The 20,301-nt window shown below is 42.0% G+C and overlaps 1 protein-coding gene across 2 annotated transcripts in view; it reads right to left on the bottom strand.

Moving 5' to 3' along the window:
• CELSR1 (cadherin EGF LAG seven-pass G-type receptor 1) overlaps positions 1-20,301 on the bottom strand; it is a 241,644-nt gene that overhangs the window by 11,292 nt on the left and 210,051 nt on the right. For both annotated transcript variants that reach the window (XM_084810982.1, XM_084810983.1), the window contains exons 24-29: positions 18,489-18,689; positions 13,997-14,171; positions 7,840-7,952; positions 6,404-6,483; positions 5,867-5,993; positions 3,687-3,812 (exon numbers count right to left, since the gene is read on the bottom strand). In XM_084810982.1, coding sequence (XP_084667108.1) covers positions 3,687-3,812; positions 5,867-5,993; positions 6,404-6,483; positions 7,840-7,952; positions 13,997-14,171; positions 18,489-18,689 — 822 coding nt within the window. The remainder of the gene's footprint in view (positions 1-3,686; positions 3,813-5,866; positions 5,994-6,403; positions 6,484-7,839; positions 7,953-13,996; positions 14,172-18,488; positions 18,690-20,301) is intronic.

The raw sequence follows: 20,301 nt of genomic DNA, 5'->3' as shown, positions 1-20,301 counted from the left end.
AAGAAAGATGTTATTCAGTAAACAAACCTCCTTCTTTCAGAAAACATCCTCTAAGCTATCTAAAAGCTGGATATTATTAGAGCTGAGCTATACACACAGCAGAATCATGTGGCAAATCTCTTGTTGAGCGTTACCAGTTCTTCTGCAAGTAGGGGGCTGCATGTTTTACCGCTTCTCCAAAGCCCTTGAACACAGAAAAATTGCATGTTATGGAGAACAGTTCTTACTATCCTTCTGCCTGGCATGCTAGTTTTCTGTTTTCAGGTTGCTTTTTATATAGTGGGGCATTCTAACAGATGTTCCCCCACCTGTCATCTGAAGTGGTACATCCCATCAAGAGCCACATCATATTATTATCCTGGTCATGAGCTTTGGCACTCAAATGAGCCCTAAACTGTACATCTGGAAGACCCTGAACTTTTAAGGTATTAGTCCAAAGAAGGATTAGCCTTACTAATTTTTTGCATAGGCTTAGGCTACAAAGTTTGGTTTTTAGGGAATAGGGTGCTTCTAATAGTAAAAACAAACTGTCTGTTACCGAAAGGCGAAGTCTGAATGTCCTAAGGAAAAGATCAGGCATAATCGCTCATTTGATTTGTATTTCTAATGAAACTTCAGATAAGAAATGTTGAGTTCCTGTATCCATACTGTAAGCGTAATAAAACCTTACAAGGGTAATACAACCGAACATATTACATTTTTAGATGCACACCTAAGATGTTTTAAGTGTACACCTAAAATTGTAAAGTGAGAATGCAATAAACACAGCTTACAAGCAAATGTATAATACAGGTACATTCATGAATCATGATTGGCAGCAGCTCCTTATTGAATGTACACCTGTAGGGAAACATGGGTTTTCCTTTGTGTAATGTGTGAAATGGCCTATAGACAAAGTTTCTGAATATTATGGCCACTTATGATCTAGTAGGCTTGAACATCAGAAGTGTTAATTCAAACATACTAGACATTAAAAGAGGGAATCACAAAAAGTTCTTATAAGTGGATGACTTGCTTCTTTTTCTGTCTGACCTTGAGATAACCATTCCAGCTTGAGGTCTATAACTGAGGATTTTGGCACCATTTCCAGTTATAACATTAACTCCAAGAAGACCTTGGCACTTAAACTGGGTAAAATAAATTATATTATTAAACTATGTTGGCAAGGGCAATGGGTAAAAGATGCCATTAAATAGCTAGGGATCTTAATTTCAAGGAACATTACAACTATTGCCCCATTGAACTTAAAATCTCTCCTCCAAAACAATACAGATAGCTCTAGATAGAGAGATGGGGAGCCCTGATCAAGAGTGTTTTATAACATTAGTTTTAAAAATAAAGGAATTGCATCCATGCCTACCAAATTTTTAAAGCAAATTTTCTATTTAGGAAATATATTTGGGATAAAGATGATGTATCTAGAATTAGTGTTTAAATAATTACAAAACCTTGAAAAAAGTGGTAGCAGGGAAGAGAAAATCTTCCCCACTTAAAGATTATCATACTGCCTTCCTACTTTTGTCACCCAAATACAGGGCAATAAATCCCAATGTTCTCCTATTAGTGGTCAAAAAGTGAACTTCTGCAATTACTACTTTTGCAGGAATGGGTAACATTAAGGATTGTACCCAATGTTAGCCCTACTTAGAGTAGACCCATTGAGATGAGTGGGACTTAAGTTAGACTAATATTGGATACAACCCTAGGTTTTCACCAGTTCAGTAACAGAAAGCATTTAAGATGCGATCCCATGCATGTTTAGACAAAACAAATCTTACTCTCTGTCTAAAGGACTTTCTTTCGTCTAAACGTGCATAGGATTGTGCCCTTATTCTACTGTACAAGGAAGCAGACAATCTTGGAATTTTGTGATAAGCCACTATAAGTGTAGTTCTTTTTCACACATATTTTGTACAATTTGGATGAACCTCCGAATTAGAAAGGATCAATGGAATATTATACCAGGTCAGATTGTCTAATCTGACTGGCAGGAGCTCTCCTGGGTCGTAGGCAAAGGTCTTTCACATCATCTGCTACTTGTTCCTTGCTTGGTTGCTTCTCTGGATATGTCAGGGCCTTCTCCATACGAAGCATCTGCTCTACCACTGAGTTCTTTGTCCCTTCCCTTAAAAATGGAAGAGGCCAGATTTTGTGGCATGAACGAGTCAAGACTGGTGCTTGCACTATTTCCCATCCCTTAGCTAAGCAAGATTGTTTTTACTTCATCAAACCACGTACAAATTACTCTCCTCAAAAACAAAAAAAGTAACTCATCCAACTGCTGGACTGTAAAAAAAAAAAAATGGCCCTGGTTTCTTAGAGGCATCCAGTATTTCAGTCTTACTTGGTCTGATCCGGACTCTATCTTCCATGCCAAGGCTTATTATAATTTTTTTAAAACTATGCAGCTTCATAACATTCTGGACCAGGATCACTGAAGACCCAAGTGGACAGGGGAAACTGGTCAATATAACTTTAAGTTGGCCGAGCTCTGTTTTAAGAAGCTTAGAAGACCACAGACTCCATTTAATAAAGCAAAGAATTCTCCTCAGAATATACTGGACCATCCAAAAGCTCTTTCATTTAGACATCAGATACTCTAACAACTGCTGGAGATAAAGTGAGGCACATGCTAATCTTGCTTATACGCTGTGATATCATGCTCATGTTTCAATATTTGTGGAAAGAGTGTTTCAACAAATGAATGTGACTTTTTCCTACAAAGCTGCCCCTTAATATAATTTGTCTGGTCACTTATTATATACCTGGACACTACTGCAAAGACTAAAGGTATGCAGAACTGCTCCGGTGCCAAAATGTTATTGCTTTAATTCACTGCAAATTTAGATTCTTAATTTGTGTACATTCACGGGTAGACTCTACACTGCATCTTATGAACAACGAATAAATTGCTTTTAATCAATATGTAACATCTGATAAATTTCAAGCTATAGATCGCCTTTTGAAAAGTAATCTGAAACTTATTTTGATGTTGGAGAAAAGAAAATCGATGTTTGACTCTAGGATATGTGCATCTTTTCTGTATTGCATTTAGTTCCTCCTTTTTCTTTTCCTTCTTCCCTGCTATTTTTCTCTCTTTCCCTATTTTGGATATTGTTTGGTTGATACATGGGGGTGCATACTGGGATGGTGGGCGAAGAAGCTGTTGAAATGTTACTGTTGATATTCTAATGCTGCAAACAACTTAATAAAATCTAAGTAATAAAAAAGAAGTGTTGATTACAGAATGAGCCTGCAATTATGATCTGTGTAGAAACTAATTTGGGACCCAAAATCACAAACAGGAGTACAAAACTGTATTTCTTTTTCCTTAAAAAGAATGTTTCTACTCCTCTGAAGGCTTTGCTCAAACACCACCAGTTGCAACCAATGATTTCAGGAGGCCAGCTAATCAAATAAATAATGATAAATACAAGCAAGAAAACTATTGAGTATAATTTAAATGCCAACTACAGTTTTAAAAACTCTTGAGTCCCAGAGCTGAATGGATATGAACACAAGAATTCTCTGTTTTATGTAAGAGAGCATGTAATTTAAAATAAACAGAGTTTTGAGCCAATTGCTGATGGCAGAGAAACCAGATAAAATTTGGTATTTGCATATTTGTCAAAATGCAGACTATTATGTGTATGTGCAGGAAATACTTTTGCAAAATAGCTCCTTACAGTTAACAGGGTAGCTCTTGTTGTTATGGAGTCATCTGGAAGTGGCTTCTTTCCAGTGAAAGTATTCTTCAAATGTTTCCTCACTTCTTTATTGAATATACAGTGGAAGAAAAAGATGAACAAGCCCTGGATTTTTTTCAGAGGGAACATAAGGAGAAAAAAAAGGAAGACAAAATAATGTTATAATGTTATCCTGCTATACTGACAAATATAATCATAAGAACGTAAAAAGAGCCCTGCTGAATCAGACTAAAGGCCCATCTAGTCAAGCATCCTGGTTCCCACAGTGGATGTCCAGATGCCTATGGGAAGCCCAGAAGCAGGACAAGATGGCAACAGTCCTCTCCCACTGTTGTAGTACATAGCCATCATGTCTAGTAGCCACTGATAGCCTTCACCTTCATGAATTTTTCTAATCCCCTTCTAAAGCCATCTAAGTTTATGGCCATCGCCACATCTTGTGGAAGCAAATCCCTTAGTTTAACTTTGGGCTGTGTAAATAACATCCATTTGTCTGACCACAGTCTCCCTCAGATTTCCCCAAATCACCTCTTTGACCATCTCAGAAGGTGGCTTGTGGCATATAAATTGTCCCGTATGTAATTTTTTTGCCCCTGTGGACTAAAACGCTTAGCACGGAGCCCACTATTTTCTTAGACTGTCACAGAGACTGTTGAGGAAATTGGCACAGACTCTAAATATATGGTGGTAGGGACTACAAGTGCTTAATATCAAAACTGCCACATCCCTCTAAGATGATGTGTTATAAGAACAGAAGTATTTATCTCCCACAGTGGGGCTAAGAGGGGCAGGGAGAAAGAGACAGTTTGCGAACTCTTTTAAGAGGATCAAAGAACATCACTATAAATCATGCATGGGAATAATTCCTAGATGAAATGCCGCTAGAACCTTCTGATTAAATTACTAGACAGAGGAACTGTGTTCAAAAGCAGGTCCCAACAGGCAAGTCCTGAACAAAGCCACCACTGATGAGCTATGATATTAGAAAGTCTGGGAACCAGTGAAACTGACATTTTATCTTCTGTCATGTTATATTATTTGACCTAGCTAGAGGTCTACTAGCCCCTGTTCAAAATACCCATCTTTCTGTTGGGAATATCTGTTGGGGGAACTATTTGTCAGAGAGTGACACACATGATTGCTGTGTGGTAGAGCACATGCTTTGCATACAGAAGTTCAATTCACAGTATCTCCAGGTAAGGCTAAACAAGTTCTCCCCTGCAGAGCTGCTGTCAGTCAGTGTAGACAGTACTGAGCTAAATGGACTCATGGTCTGACCTGGCATAAGGCAGCTTCCTACATTTCTATGTACTTCGTTGAAATGAGCAAATGAGTTCCAATCTTACAGGTCAGTATAAATTTCCAATAGGATCCTTGGTGTTGACAATTTTTATGAATTGATCCTCAAAGAGTTTAAAGCACAAGGCAAAGGATAAAAACCACAATCTTAAAAAAAATATATAGCAGGTAGAGATATAAGAAAGAACAACTGGGAATGGAGTGAAAAATTAGAGCAAGGCGTTATGCCGCAAACATTCTATTATTATTTAGGATTTGTCTCTGCTGAGTCTTAAGATCTATGCATTTAGAATAACATCTATTTACAGGAGGCGTTCCCAAATATTCTGTTAGTTCAGGGTGGGCAACTTCCATGGGACCGGGAGCCAATTCTCCTTGCCGGAACCCAAGGGGAATGCACCCCTCCCCATTGCTGCGCTGCTGATTTTGTCTCTGAAACTTGGAGGTGCAGTGGCAGTGACAAGTTTACTTAAAATACGGTGTGTGGGGAACGAGCACCTTGTTGGGAAGCAAAATCACCCTCCTGGGAGGCTCCCACAGGCATGATTCTGCCCCCCACAAGTCTTGTTTTAAATGGAAATTGTAGCTTTTTTTGCTGCCGCCGTAGCAAATTCAGCAGCAGTGGCGGTGTGCAAAACTGGCCAGGAGGGCCGCATGTTGCCCATTCCTGCCTTCACTGGAAATAAACACATGTGCTTTAATGAGTAAACACAAACAAAAGCCTCTATGTTTGCCATTTTTTTGCTATGAGTCTGTTTTCAAAAAGGCAGAAGCTCTGATTCAGTATTGCATCATCAGAGGAGATAAATCAGCATAAGGTGGGATCTGAAGGCATGCTATAAATGCATTTTACAAATTACCTGTAAGCAGCTGAAGATAGCAAATAGGTAGTGAAATGTCACTACATCACTGTTCACTGCCATCAGGCCTAGTAACCAGGTAGCGCTGATCAACAGTAGTAGCAGGAAAGCAGTCCGTAGTACAGAACTAGATAAAAGCCATAAAATCATTTGTATTAGGGCATGAAATATTGCACACCCTTTAACAGCTGCTTTTGGGAGACTGTATCACTGTAGTAAAATTAGGGGAGAAAGTGTCTTATGATGATGATTATAAGCAGCGTAAAGTGGAAAGGAGACATGGGGAGAGTGTGGCATACTAGATCAAATGACCATCCAAGCAAAGCTTCATCAGTCTTGCTGGAACCTTCTCACAGCAACTTAGTACAAGATGACAGAAAGGCAATCAAAGAGTTAACACATTGACAAAAATTGTGATACAGCCTTTTCCAGTGAAGATTTGCCCCAGTTTGAGTTCTGAGGCAGAAACAACATGCTCTTCCCCATGTTATTACTACTCAGGATCATCTTCTTTCTTAGCCATGTCTGCAAACTTACATGACACCAGTTTTCTCCAGTGAACGCTGCCTTTGTTTGCATGATGCTTTCACCGCTAGTATGAAGATTATGAAGTTGATCTTGAGGGAAAAGTAAACATAGATCAGGACAGAAATTTAGATTTGTTTTTCTTCCCTGAATTCACAAAAGCCTGTACAATTTTCCTAAGTTCTACAAAGCTAGGAATTCTTCTCTTCACCTTATATCAATTAATCTTTATTGCTTTAGCCAATTGCAATTCTTCACCTTATGACTCAGCTTTCTTAATTCAAGAAACTTTAGCTCAATGACCACCATAAGTTGTCTTGAGATTCTGCTTTGCGAGGTTTACAGTAAGGCAGACCTGAGGACTGAGCTTAGTAAAAAGAAGCTTTGGACCTTGCAACTGGTACTTACAAAAACCACCTATTATTGTGAATGCACAAGTGCCCCTATTATGAACAAGAGCACTTGTTAAATGTTGTAAAAATGGCATGCTGAATAAAGGAGCCCATATTTAACTATAGGGAAAGTCTGGAGCCAGCAAGGAATCAGGTGGTGTGTGAGTGTGATGAACAGTCTGTAGTGCTGTGGTGGAATTGCCCTTTGGCTCCGAGCCATTGCTGAGGCTTGGGATTAGGTGAGCAGGGGCTGAACATGAACATCTAGCCCTGAACATGAGCGTCATTAGGCAGGCAGAGTCTTCTTTTAACTTTCACTGTATGGGAGAGTTTGGGGAGGGGAAATTGTGGTCAAGGGCTGCACACCTCGCGGTGCCCATGTCCCAACCCTATCCCGGTCCAGGATACTTTAAACTGCTAGGTGCTCTGCTCAATTTGCACCTGAAAGAGTCCTCAGAGGTGCAATTAAGTATGATCACAGGAAATGCTTTTCTTCCCCCAATACATGTTTTATTTTCGAAGGAGTCAGTGACTTCAAAAGCTTATAGTAACCTGGACTGGGAAAAGGGAGAAAAAGAACTCAGGGGAGGAAGGCACACCCTATGGCCCTCCTGCCTTCCCCAGAACATTTTGTGAAGAGCTCAAACAGGCTCATTTCCCCAAATTACATTACGTGGGTGCAAGCTACAGGCTTCACAGTATTTCAGAGGACAATTATTCCTGAAATTTGGAAACAAACAAACAAACAAGCACGCGCACGCACGCACAGACACACACTTTTTAGCCAACGCTGATTTAAAAAAGTACATTGTTTGCAGCAAGGACTGTCAAGTTGTGATATTTAGAACGAATGATGTTGCTATCAAGACATTTTATAGTTTTAGGTTTAGATATCAGAGAGATGTTGTTAAATCACACTGTCTTTGGTACGTTAGATTTGTATTTTAGAATGTATACTACATAGAAACCTTGAGACTGTTATACAACCAGAAGGCTTGACAATAATATATTTAGCTCAGCAGGTTTTATGCTGTTAGCAGATTCTGCAACACTTACAACCACAACAATCACAATGGGTCCTGCGAAGCTCCAAATCAGGGTGTCATGAACAGAGAGCCAGCAGAAATCTGGGTTCCCATAGCCCTGTGGATCCAGACCCACTGCAAGACCTGAAGCACAAGAAAAGAAGTGGAAAGAATCTCTGATATGTGCACTCTCTCAAAGCAGTCAAGATTCATATTCAAAATCCATACAAAGAGAATTCAATAACCACTGAATAAGAGGCATGCCTTTTCTTCTTAAAGCAATCATCACCCAGAAATACTTAACCCTCAGGTACCGGGGTCCATTAAAATATATCTTACACAATCTAATTTGGCAGAAATAGTCTACATCTCAAGATTGAATACCCATTTGTGGACTTTGCACCAAAGTGTGGCCAAACATCTGACTCCAATATTAGCTGGCAGAAAATGAGCATTTTTCACTTTCTACCTCATACCTTATTAATATTTTACTGAATTAAAGCAGGACCAATATGTGCCCTCAGGTATGTAGTTCACCTACTACGAACGTCAACAGGACAGGCATGAGGTCCTGCCACCACGGAGTTTTAGTTCAGTCTCACAGCCCAGTTCTCCCCCAGCCATCTTGGCCACATTCCAATTCTAAATCTCTTTGCCTGCCAACAACACAAAATCCCTTCAAGTCTTTAGACCCTGCGTGATATTTCCACAAAACTCTTTTTGCCATAGCTCCTCTCCTTTTCTCAATACCAAGCCTCTGCTGGCCGATTTTCATTTGTGTTATCCATCCTTCCCTTAAGGCCCTTGTTTCTCAGTTCACTGGCTCCTCTGGGGAGAATCCAATGGGGCGCGCATGCCCCCGCTGATTCTCTTGCACCTTGACAATTCCTATCCACAAGCGGCACTGACCGCTTGTGGAACTGAGATTTAGCACTTCTGGGGAAAACTGGAAACAAGCGAAAACAATAATTTCTGGAATGGGATAGGGTGGTGGAGCTCGCATAAGGGAGCTCCACCGACCTGCCCCAATCCACAGCCAAGCGTTTTCGCTGATTTGGGGGCTTCCTCTGGGAAACGTTAAATCTCTGTTGCACAAGTACTGGGTCCTGCTTGTGTAATGGAATCTGTGGGGTGTAAGAGAATCGGCAGGACCGTAAGCCCCTGTCCCCTTTCATTTAACTATCCAACTATTCTCTTTCCACTCAGGTTTCTTAGCCTTCAACTTCTTCCCTGCTTTCTCAGGCTTTGTGACCCTCCTTTCCTCCCAAGAGCACAGAGTTCCTCTTGTGCTTTCTCTCACAGATCTATATTGTTGTCAACATGAAATTACTGGGCAGCTCTCCTATGACTGGTTAGATATCTCATGACCATTTCACAGCAATTCAGCCAGTTGCTAGACGGCCTAGTGCACTATCATGCAATTGGAATGACCAGTACTAGCAAGTACATTAGATATATGAAAAGCTGTAGGAATTGGAAGTGCCACATACAACTCTTCTCATAATAGCGCTCTACTGCAGGGAGCAGATACTTCAAATTTAAAGAGCCCCCTAGGCAAGTCCTTTACATGTGTGCAAGGGCATTTGGAAACTGCTTAGAACATGATGGTGATGCATAAATATCTTGCAGACCCAAATGGGTGAATCTGAGTGACTTAGGACGGTGTCTATCAACTAAAGGGTGGTCAACATGATGAACAGCATGCTTAGTAGATAGGAACTGTCAATGGCCATGCTGGTTGGAGATGATGGGAGTTGAGGTCCAACACATCTGGAGGGCACCAGGCTGGGAAAAGCTAGCCTAGAGTTACTGATCTATGCAAGTATTCTCACTGTTTGAGGCAGAAGGAAGATTCAAAAACATTCTGGGGGATGCAAAGCGAGTCTTCAGAACTTTTCTCCACATTTCCCTAGATTTGCCTTCATTACAGAATGGAAAAACGTAACACCAGAATGGGTTGAAAGGCTTCACAAAACCTTCTATATGTACTCCTAGAAACACTACTTGTGCTGCTATGGCACATTTCCAGTCACTGATCAGTATTTTCAGAATATCTGTGGGGACAAAACCCTCCTCACCTTTCTTTGATGCCCCCCTTTTTTTGCCAAACATTCCCACACTACTGAAACCCTTACACTGGATATAGAATATATACCCTTATCATTCTGCAAAGCCAAGGGCAGGTTTGGGATCATTATTTTACTTGTGTGCCAGCTACCAAAAACCTCCCAATGTGTTGTTTTCCACGGAGTATACTTCTGAACTTTACAAGTGCTGACTTCCTGGGAAATCATGCATGACTCACAATAAGCTGTCAGCACACCTTATTGTCTATTCTTTTCCATGCTGCAATATTGCTTATTATGTTCAGTTTTTCATTATTAATTACTGTGCAAACATACATATGGAGTGAGACTGGCCAAGCTCTAATTCAGTACACACCAAAGCACACAATTACAACACATATTTTTACATGTAGAATGCACTGGAGGTGAAAAGTTGATGTGTGAACATTATGCTGAACATCACACTTGGGCTTCGAGTGAAATGTCCCCACACCCAAAACTCCTTCGCTGTACACCATCTCTACCACATATCATTACAGAAAGTGTATTTGGCAACCGCAGGACACTCTAACCCAGGGGTATTGAAGCTCTTTTTGGCCTCTTTTGTCGGGGATGCATTCCAGTGGCGGGTGGGGCCAAAGGCAAGAGGGGCAGGGATAAAATACCAAAACTGCCAGCATATTTGAACTTCACATTCTTACTGCCAGTGACCAAGCCTTAGAAGGGGCACTTCAGCCTTTTAGAATGGGGGGGAGACTGCACAAAAGCCAGGAAACCTCCAAACAATCAGTAGTTGGTGGAAAGGGGGGGGGGCAGGGGAAGGGAATGAGGCCATCTGGGAACCCTGGAGAGTTGAATTTGGCCCCAGATCTGAGATCGTGCATCCCTGCTCTAGCCACACTCCTGCCCTTCTTTCTGGCTAGTTGGTGGTAGAAGGAATACTTTGTGTTCCATAGGTTGAGGAAAATACAAGAGAGAGGATGAAGCTGCTGTGACCAAGGAGACATGGTTTATATTAACTATTCCCACTAAGTTTGGATCCTTGTTATATCCTCAGTCAGTAGAGCTGCCTGCAACATTTACAATGCAGTGGCTAGGCATGTCTACTCAGAAGTAAATCCCATCAAGCTTAACTGGGCTTAATCCCAGGTAAGTGTGTATCTAGAATTGCAGCCTTAGTTGATTTGATTAATAGATTTTAAAACATCAGCTCAATTAAAAAGGTGTTCCCAACAGGCAAGAATACTTCAAAAAATGTTAAGTATTAAGGACATACAAAAACCAGAGGTGGCAGATGAAGAGGCATTCTTCCCCTCTTCCAAGAAGGGGTTGCCTCTTCTAAAATGGTGCCTGCTGTGACAACTGAATGCATAATCTAAAAACAAAGTCTGCTTTATTATGGTTTCAACTGCATGCAGATACTAGTCTGATTTACTGCACAATGCTATGCATGTCTACTCAGAGGTCCATTGGGTTCAACTGAACTTATTTCCAGGTAAATGGGTTTAGGACTGAAGCTTTGATTGATAAAAAAAAATTGTACAATTAATTGACTGTTTTTTTAAACTGGGTGACAGCCCTATTGATTCAATTTATTTAGGCCTGTGGTGCACTGCTTAACATCTTGCTCTCACCCACCCTGAAAAAAATCCTACTGGAAACACCAGAGATCTTCTCTCCTACAAGACAGGTGGCTGGAATTTCCAACAGGGGCACAGAGACACAGCCCCAAGCACTGGAATTCTCAGCATTCCAGGGGCTGGGATGAGATGAAGCCCCCTGCTCACTTTCATCTCCCCCCTACTCACTGCCCCCCTCCCCGGTAAAACCCTACACTAGATACGCCAGATATCTTTTGTTCCTTGCCCATCCCCCAATGATTACAGTGTCCTCCTGGAAAATATATCCTTTGCTTTCCTAATGGATGGGATGAAAGGTGCCTGGAAGGAGAGGGTGGTGGGAAAAGGAGGTGCTCTATAAGGCAGGAGAGGGGAGGAGAAGGCAAGACAGGGGCAGAAGGGCACATGCATTAGAAAGTCAATTAGAGTTGCAACTTCTGCCGCTCCCATTTTCTCCCCTTCCACTCTGCCACAGAGCTATTCTACATGCTTGAAATGCAGCAAGCGACTTAGCCTCATCCTTCCAGCCATTCCACTCCAACCAAAGCCAGGTTTGTCAAAGCTGTTGAGACTTTCTGAAAGCCACTCCCTTAGACCCTTCAGAGGTGCTGTCCTTGATTTACTCAAACTAGAACAGTATACCTCTCAATACCAGTTGCTGGGTAACACAAGCAGGAAAGAGTGCTATTGCACTCATGTTCTGCTTGTGGGCTTCCCATAGGCATTTGTTTGGTAACTGAGAACAGGATGCTGGACAAAATAAGCCTTTGATCTGATCCAGCATGGCTCTTCTTATGTCCCTATGCTCATGGTATCAGCTTGGTATCAGCTTCTAATAGGTTTGTTGATCTCTTTTCCTGTCATGTAGACTGAGAAAATCACAAGCTCAGCTGTCTCCTGCACTGTTCTCTGGTTCCCAGGGCTACTGTAGCTAATCCAAAATTTATTGCTTCTGAGCATGCTCATCATTGTCCCAAGTGAAGTGCTGATACAGTGTCAGCAATTCTGAGTTCTTAGATTTCTCCCACCACCACCACCTGAGAGTGGGTATTTTCTACTCCAGGACCTATTTTTGACAAACCTCTGGGTTTTGAACTTTGCATCAACTGCCTTCACCCAGAGGAAACACTTCAGCAAATTATCGCTTCAGTTGAGGATGGAATAAATTAGTTGAGGATGGAATAGTTGAGGATGGAATAAATTACAAGTCTGGCAATGATTTTTTTTTTTCATTTATTTGGGACTCTGGAATCACACAGGATATCACTGGGTCTTCCATATAAGCTTTTGATTTTTCTCCCTTCAGTGATAGTTTCGGCTTTACTGTGTTGATTATGTAGGTAATGCTCATATGGTGTGACTGGAAATTCCATGTGGCCTTTTTTGTTCGGGTTTTTTTCAATGTATTTTGAAAATATTCATGAAAGGTCAAAATTCTGTTAAAATTCAAAATAAATCTACCAAAACAACATCATTTAAAACACATAATTTTAAAAATGAAACATTAACCCTCTGTACTCTCATGTTTTCTGTGTGCCTGGGGTAATGTTTCTGCATCTGAAAGTGAAACCTAGAGTATGCCTGTCTCTTTCTCTGCTCAGAATATACAAAATGTTGCAAGCAATGAAGCAATTCTAACAAAGTGAATGAAGTTATTCCTGAGGTATGTGTACAATTCTTGTTTCAACTTGAAGTCAGTTATGTTTATGTCCTTTTATCCACATAGAAGTTGCTTTAATTAGGGCAAGAGGCATCCAATACAACTTCAATCTGCCTTCATTTTGTTTGCCATTGTGTCTTGAACTGATGCTAACATCTAAATACATCACTGATTAGTATAACTCTGAAGATACAGCTGTTTCTGGAACTAGGGGCTAAACTACATGCTGTGTTAAATAGGTGGTGTTCGGATCATCCTAACTTTCTTTCTTTCTTTCTTTCTTTCTTTCTTTCTTTCTTTCTTTCTTTCTAACATTCTTACTTTCAAGTAAGAGAGAGAAAGAGTGTGTGTGAGTGTGTGTGTGTGTGGGGTGTAATCTGGATTGAGACAAGCCTGTACTGGTAGGGGAGGTTTAAACCTTCCCACCCACAGCAGCTTTCCCCACTAAATTTGCCCACCCCCTCCTGTGTGGGGGCTAAAAAAGGGGACCCCCCTCAATTGGAATGGAGCCCCATGTGCTTACCTGAAACTAAAAAAGAAAGTTAGCATGCATACATCTGCATTACACATAGCATGTAGTTTAGACCTAGACCCAGTACGTGAAAAGGAGAGGCATTAGAGGGTATATATCTACATGACAGATTTTGACTGATTTAACAGTTATTCTCTCTACAGGGAAATGGAAGTCCATCAAGAATCTCCAGCAGTGAACATTCAGCACCCTCTCCATAGTACAATTCCTAGGGTTCTTTGAGAGGAAGCCATGCCGGTCATACTGGTAAAAATATAAAATATATGACTGAATCTTCAGCTTCTTCTCCTCTGCTATCTACTCATCCTTACCTGTTATAATTGCAGGAATCCCCCAGCCCATGACATAGTAGAACCTCATATGTCCAAAATTGATGTTCCTCACTTCGGTCAGCATGCGGTAGATATGAAGCTGTTCAACGAACATCCAAGAGAATGTGCTCATGTAGAAGTAGTGCAAAAGAATGGCTATCACTGTGCACACAAACTAGAAAAAGGAAGAGCTCAATTCAATTAGGACTGCCTCCGATGAACCACAAAATATTCTATACATAACAGCTAGATTTCTGTTAGATGTAAGCAAATATTCATGAGGGTCACAATCCAAAAAGCTACTTTATGCATGCCTAAGCCCTTGCCTTTTCTCCCCTTTGAACAGCAAACTGCCATGCTATGTTACCTAAGAACAGCCCTGCTGGATCTATTTAGACCCAGATCCTGTTTCCAACAACGGCCAACTAGATGCTTCTGGAAAGCCCAGAAGCAGGACATTAGGGCAATAGCTCTCTCCCACTGTCATTCTCAAACAGCTGCCTTGAGCGCTATTTTCTTGGTAGAAAGGCAGGGCAAAAATTCAATAAACAAATAAACTAACTAACAACTGGTATTCATAGGCACACTGCCTCTGAACCTGAAGGTAGCATACAGCCATCCTGTTTGCTTTGGAAACATCCCTAAGTGTGGAAAGTTTCTCCTAGTGTGGTGCTACTCCTTAGGGAATACCTGCACAATCTGTGACTCACCAAGTTGAATGCAGACTGCTAACCATGCACAGTAGCCAACCAGGAATTAAAAAAGAACCCTTGTATTTTTGCTCCTCCCTTCTCTTTCCTCCTCTGGTGCATCTGCAAAGAGATCAGGAGCTTTCACTTCCATTTTTGACTAACTGCAGTTTAGCGTTTCATCTGAATCCAGACAAATTGTAATTAGTCATAACTGTGGTTTACTAAAACAAGCCAACCTCAAACTTAGGTTCATGAACCTGGCTTGTTTCAATAAAGGTTAAGGTTACCCACAGTTTAGGCTTCAGAAGTAACACTAAACTGTGGTTAATTGAAAATAGAAGTGAAAAGTTCAGATCTCCCCCTTTTGGCTGTGCCGGAAGAGAGAGGAGGGGAGCAAGCTACCCCAAGGTTTAGCGAGGCTCATTCCTGTAATGATAAACCATAGTTCCTTGCTATCTCCAAATGCAGCAACAGTCTCCCACACTGGACAACTAAGGAAGGGTGAGTAGATTACCACTTTGCCTGCTCATCTAATCAAGGCATACACAGAAGAGTCAGAGAGAAGCTGAACCTCCCCAGGCAATTGTACAGACTACCTTCAGTCACTGGCAACTAGGATTTCAGTTGCTCTGGCTAGTTCTTTAGCAAAGTTGAAAATATAGACCCCCTCAAAAGTATTTACTACTTTAATACAAGTGTTGGGGTGTGGGAGGAGTTAGGCTTCTAAAAAAATTTTTTTTGGTATAGGTCAAAATGATAAAAACTGCTTATTTCAGGCATGCAACAAAGAAAATAAACCATTTTTGTCTATCAGTCATCCACGGATGACTGAAACCTCTCCTTGCCATGTGACTGTTGCTTTACAGAAACTTATGAAAGCTAAATGGAACATCAAGCAACACCATTTCATCTGTGCTCCCACATTCTTTGACTTTTCATGCTCATTAGTGTGTGACTCCTTGGACAATTCTCATTCCATTAGAAAGGATTAATAATTGCTTGCAACACACTCACAGCAGACTTCTCTTCACAATCATCTTTACTGTTTCAAGAAGTGGCCCTCTACTGTGTAATATATAGCTTGCTAAAGAAAACAGCCTTAACAAATGGTTTAAAATATAAGACTGGGCAGTATATTTTTGTTAACTGGCCCAATGGAAAGATTTTTTCAAGGCTGCTGTTGTACTGCTAATATAAAGGAAATTTATTTCATAGAATCATAGAATAGTAGGGTTAGAAGGGGCCTACAAGGCCATTGAGTCCAACCCCCTGCTCAATGCAGGAATCCAAGTCAGAGCATCCCTGACAGATGGCTGTCCAGCCTCGTTTTGAATGCCTCCAGTGTGGCAGAGCCCACTGCCTCCCCAGGTAATTGGTTCCATTGTCGTATTGCTCTAACAGTCAGGACGTTTCTCCTGAAGTTCAGCCAGAATCTGGCTTCCTGTAACTTGAGCCCATGATTCCGTGTCCTGCATTCTGGGATGACCGAGAAGAGATCCTGGCCTTCCTCTCTGTGACAACCTTTCAAGGACTTGAAGAGCGCTCTCATATCTCCCCTCAGTCTTCTCTTCTCAAGGCTAAACATGCCCAGTTCTTTCAGTCTCTCTTCATAGGGCTTTGTTTCCAGTCCCCTGATCATCTTTGTTGCCCTCCTCTGAACCCTCTCCAGTTTGTCTGCACCCTTCTTAAAGTGTGGTGCCCAGAACTGGACACAGTACTCCAGATGAGGCTAACCAGTGCTGAGTAGAGGGGAACTACTACTTCCCGGGATTTGGAAGCTATGCTTCTATGAATGCAGCCCAAAAGAGCAGTTGCCTTTTTTGCAGCCACATCACATTGTTGGCTCATATTCAGCTTGTGATCGACAACAATTCCAAGATCCTTCTCACTTGTAGTGTTGTTGAGCCACGTATCCCACATCTTGTAACTGCATTTGGTTTCTTTTTCCTAGGTGCAGAACTTGGCATTTAGCCCTATTAAATGTCATTCTGTTGTTTTCTGCCCAGCGCTCCAGTCTATCCAGATCACTGTGAATTTTGTTTCTGTCTTCCAAAGCATTAACTATCCCGCCCAATTTGGTGTCATCTGCAGATTTGATCAGCATTCCCTGCACCTCCTCCTCCAAGTCATTAATACAAATGTGGAAGAGCACTGGGCCCAGGACTGAGCCCTGCGGTACCCCACTCGTTACCTCTCCCCAGTTTGAGAAGGTCCCACTGATAAGCACTCTTTGAGTCCGATTCTGTAGCCAACTGTGGATCCACTGGATCGTTGTTTCATCTAGCCCACTTTGAGCTAGTTTGCTCATCAGGATATCATGGGGCACTTTGTCGAAAGCTTTGCTGAAGTCGAGGTATATGATGTCTACAGCATTCCCACAGTCCACAAGGGAGGTGACTTGATCAAAAAATGAGATCAGATTCATCTGGCAGGACTTGTTCTTGACAAATCCATGTTGGCTTTGAGTATTCACTGCATTGTTTTCAAGGTGCTTCCAGATGGATTGCTTTATCATCTGCTCCAGAATTTTCCCAGGGATTTCTTCGAATCCTAGCAAATACAAGTCTTGGGGGTCTTATAGGCCCCTTCCAACCCTACTATTCTATGATTCAAATTACAATGTGGGTATTATAAAACACAAACAGGCCTTCTGAAGTTTCTTGTTGACATATGGTTTAAAAAAACAGCCAACTGAAAAGACAATGTATCCCTTAAATTATTCCAGTTAATCTGAAAACCCTAAACACACATTAATTTTCCTATGTTAGTAACAGAGCCTCCACTTGATAAATCAAAGCTAGGATTTAAAGAAATTACATTGATCTGAAAGCACCCTCACATCAAAATCTCCTTACAGTTGCAATGCCAGCACTCGAGAACAAAAAGTAGGCTAGAAATCCCCCACATGCATTCTGAGGGGATACATATGCCAATGTTATAATTGTTTACTCAGAAGTAATCCCCAGGCCCAGCATCAGCACCCGGCATACTGGGGCAATGCTGGGGCCCAGAGGGTTTACCAAGGCTGATGTCACGATTCTCTTTCTTTGGTACAAATTTTGGGGCCTGGTGCTAAGAGGAAAAGCACTGGGATGGGTAGTTGCAGGAGCCACCATCTTCAGCCCCCCCTCCTCAAAAATGCCTTTGGACCCATCCCAACATAGTGACACTACATCAGGGGCCAGAAGCACTTTGGGGAAGGACGATGGCAGCCACTGCAGCTACCTGGCCCAGCACTTTTCCTTTCAACACCAAGCCCTTAAAAGAAGAAAATGTGAGTTTCTTCCCTTTTCTTTTAAGGGCCCAGTGATGAGAGATGCACCAGGTCAGAAAGCTATAGTGGCATCTCCCTGCTGCTGCCCCCGCCCCACAAACCAGGTAAGCTTGCGGGGGGGGGGGGGTGCTGCTGCCAGGGGTTGTGCTTTTGCTGGGGGTACCTTGCCTGGAGCTGGGCCTGGTAATCCCCACTTTGTTCAATGGCACTTTCTCCCCAGTAACTGTACATAGGATTGTGACCATAATCAATGAAGGCTGAGCCATGTCCCCTGTTAAATCTCTGCATCAGTTCTGTGACTGTGGTGTTGGTGTAGTAAACATGGTGTATATGGCACAAGAACATTGTCAGTGTGGGACTCCCTCTTTAAAGGCCAACCATCTGCCAGACTTCTGTTTGGCTCAAATTGCGCTAAGTGGAAACTAGGCCAACTGAGGATCGGCAGCTGTGCAGGCTCAGCCTCAAGTCATGGTCTTGTTGCTGTTGCTGTTGTTGTTGTTGTGATTATGTTAAAGCTTGCTCTTACCGGATTTTCTGTCTGGTTGATTCCTATCAGGAAGACTAATTCTGAGAAGAACAGGGCAGCCACAAAGTTTTTGTGGATGCTGTGCAGGTTGGAGCGCAGTGTTCGGATCAAGACAAGAAGTATAAAGGTGAGCAGCAAAGCAACCAGTGAGATGGAGACTGTCGTATAAGTGATAATCTTCAAAGGAAGTGCCTCACCGTTCTGTGGAGTAAAAGGTTAATACTTTCAGCTACATTCCCTTCCCAAGTGTTCCTTTTTTTAAAAAAAAGCAGCATTAATTTCTTAGTCACTGAGCGTATTTGACAAAAACAACAACACCCCCACACATTCATGCAGTGCAAAGTGGGAACTGTATTGACTCAACTCAGAGAGTGATAAAAATGTTTCAGAAATAAGCCTTTAAAAGATGTCACGTCCTATCAACTTATTTGGAGGATTAAAAAGAAAAAAGTAATAAAACGAAAACCACAATTAAGTGGATTTCAAACCACCTAACTTGCTTTTACTTTTTTTTTCAGATTTACAACTTCCTGAAGCATATCCGCACCAATAGGAGACCATCCTATGCCAAGAGGAAAACCCACAAGATTAGTAAACTCAAGTAATCCTTTTGTGAGTGAGCCTTTTTGAAGAGGTTAATATAGCCTTTTAGAAGACAAGTGTAATCCCACGCATGGCTACTCATAAGCACAATCCACTCATCTACAGCCAACCAACCCTATAATCAGAATTTTGTAAGGAATCTGGTGCCTGACCCAGAATACACACCTAGAGCAGAATTATTATACCTTCAGACATATATTTATTTAAATGTTTCTAGCCTTCACAGTTTTGGAGAGAAGGGCACAGACCTGCCCTGCCAGCACATGTATAGCTCAAGATGTGGAGGCTCAGCTGCCAGGCTGGAGTGCCACACAGATTTGTCCCAATCTAGCCTTCACGTGTAGCACATATACGAAGCCTCCCAGAAACCATATCATGGCTGTGTAAAACTATGCACCACTTGGCATGGCGAGGATCTTCCCCCACCAGGCTCCAGCAAAATGCAAGCTATTCTTATTATGGAACTAATAGCTGCAGGCTGGTAGTTCTTCTAGGCTCTGGTCTATTGGGGAGGGGGCAGTTCTAGTCCCCCACTGCTGATTAGCAAATGGCTCTTATGTGGCCCATTTATTTACTCAAAGCAGCAGATTGGTGCATGCGTGTCTACGTGCGTAAAGTGTGGTCTGCAGTGTCTCCAGCAACCAGCATGCCCACAGTGTCAATCATGAGCACAGCTCGTTGCTAGGGACTCTGCAGACTGGCTTACACACCCATCACCCTGCAGCTTCTGGAACATGAAAGAGGCCTTCCTGGCTCCTCCTTCATCAGAGGTCAGTGACAAGGAATGGTCATTGTTCTCCACCTTTAGAAACATCTGGAAAACCGAAGAAGCAGCTCTGAATCCTGGCAAATTTAGTTAATTTCAGGTAGGACTGAAGTACCACTCAGGCAGCCAGCCAGTGAAACAAAGACTTGAAATAGATAAGCATGACTGAGTGCAGGATAATGGTTGCAAAAGCAGAAGTCCATTTATTTTTTCAGAAGCCAGGGCTTGGCTTCATGTCCAGTCTTTATACCCAAGTCTAATCACATGGCCATTTTTGTCCAGTGGAGAGACACGTTGGGTTGTATCAGGAAGATCTAGCTTGACTCCCGATAGATTCACTGAGGGGCCATGGGCAGGTAACTAGCCAGGTTCGGGGGACACCACTGTAGCTTGTTTCCCTCAATCCAGCATGCGTCACTCACGTGCCTGCCATTTGCTTAACTA

This window comes from Heloderma suspectum, chromosome 7, assembly GCF_057233095.1.
Source record: "Heloderma suspectum isolate Gila_16-S chromosome 7, 16-S_ref, whole genome shotgun sequence".
Lineage (NCBI taxonomy): Eukaryota > Metazoa > Chordata > Lepidosauria > Squamata > Helodermatidae > Heloderma > Heloderma suspectum.
Note: the sequence above shows the minus strand (reverse complement) of the source record. Positions and strands in the feature narration are given on the sequence as shown.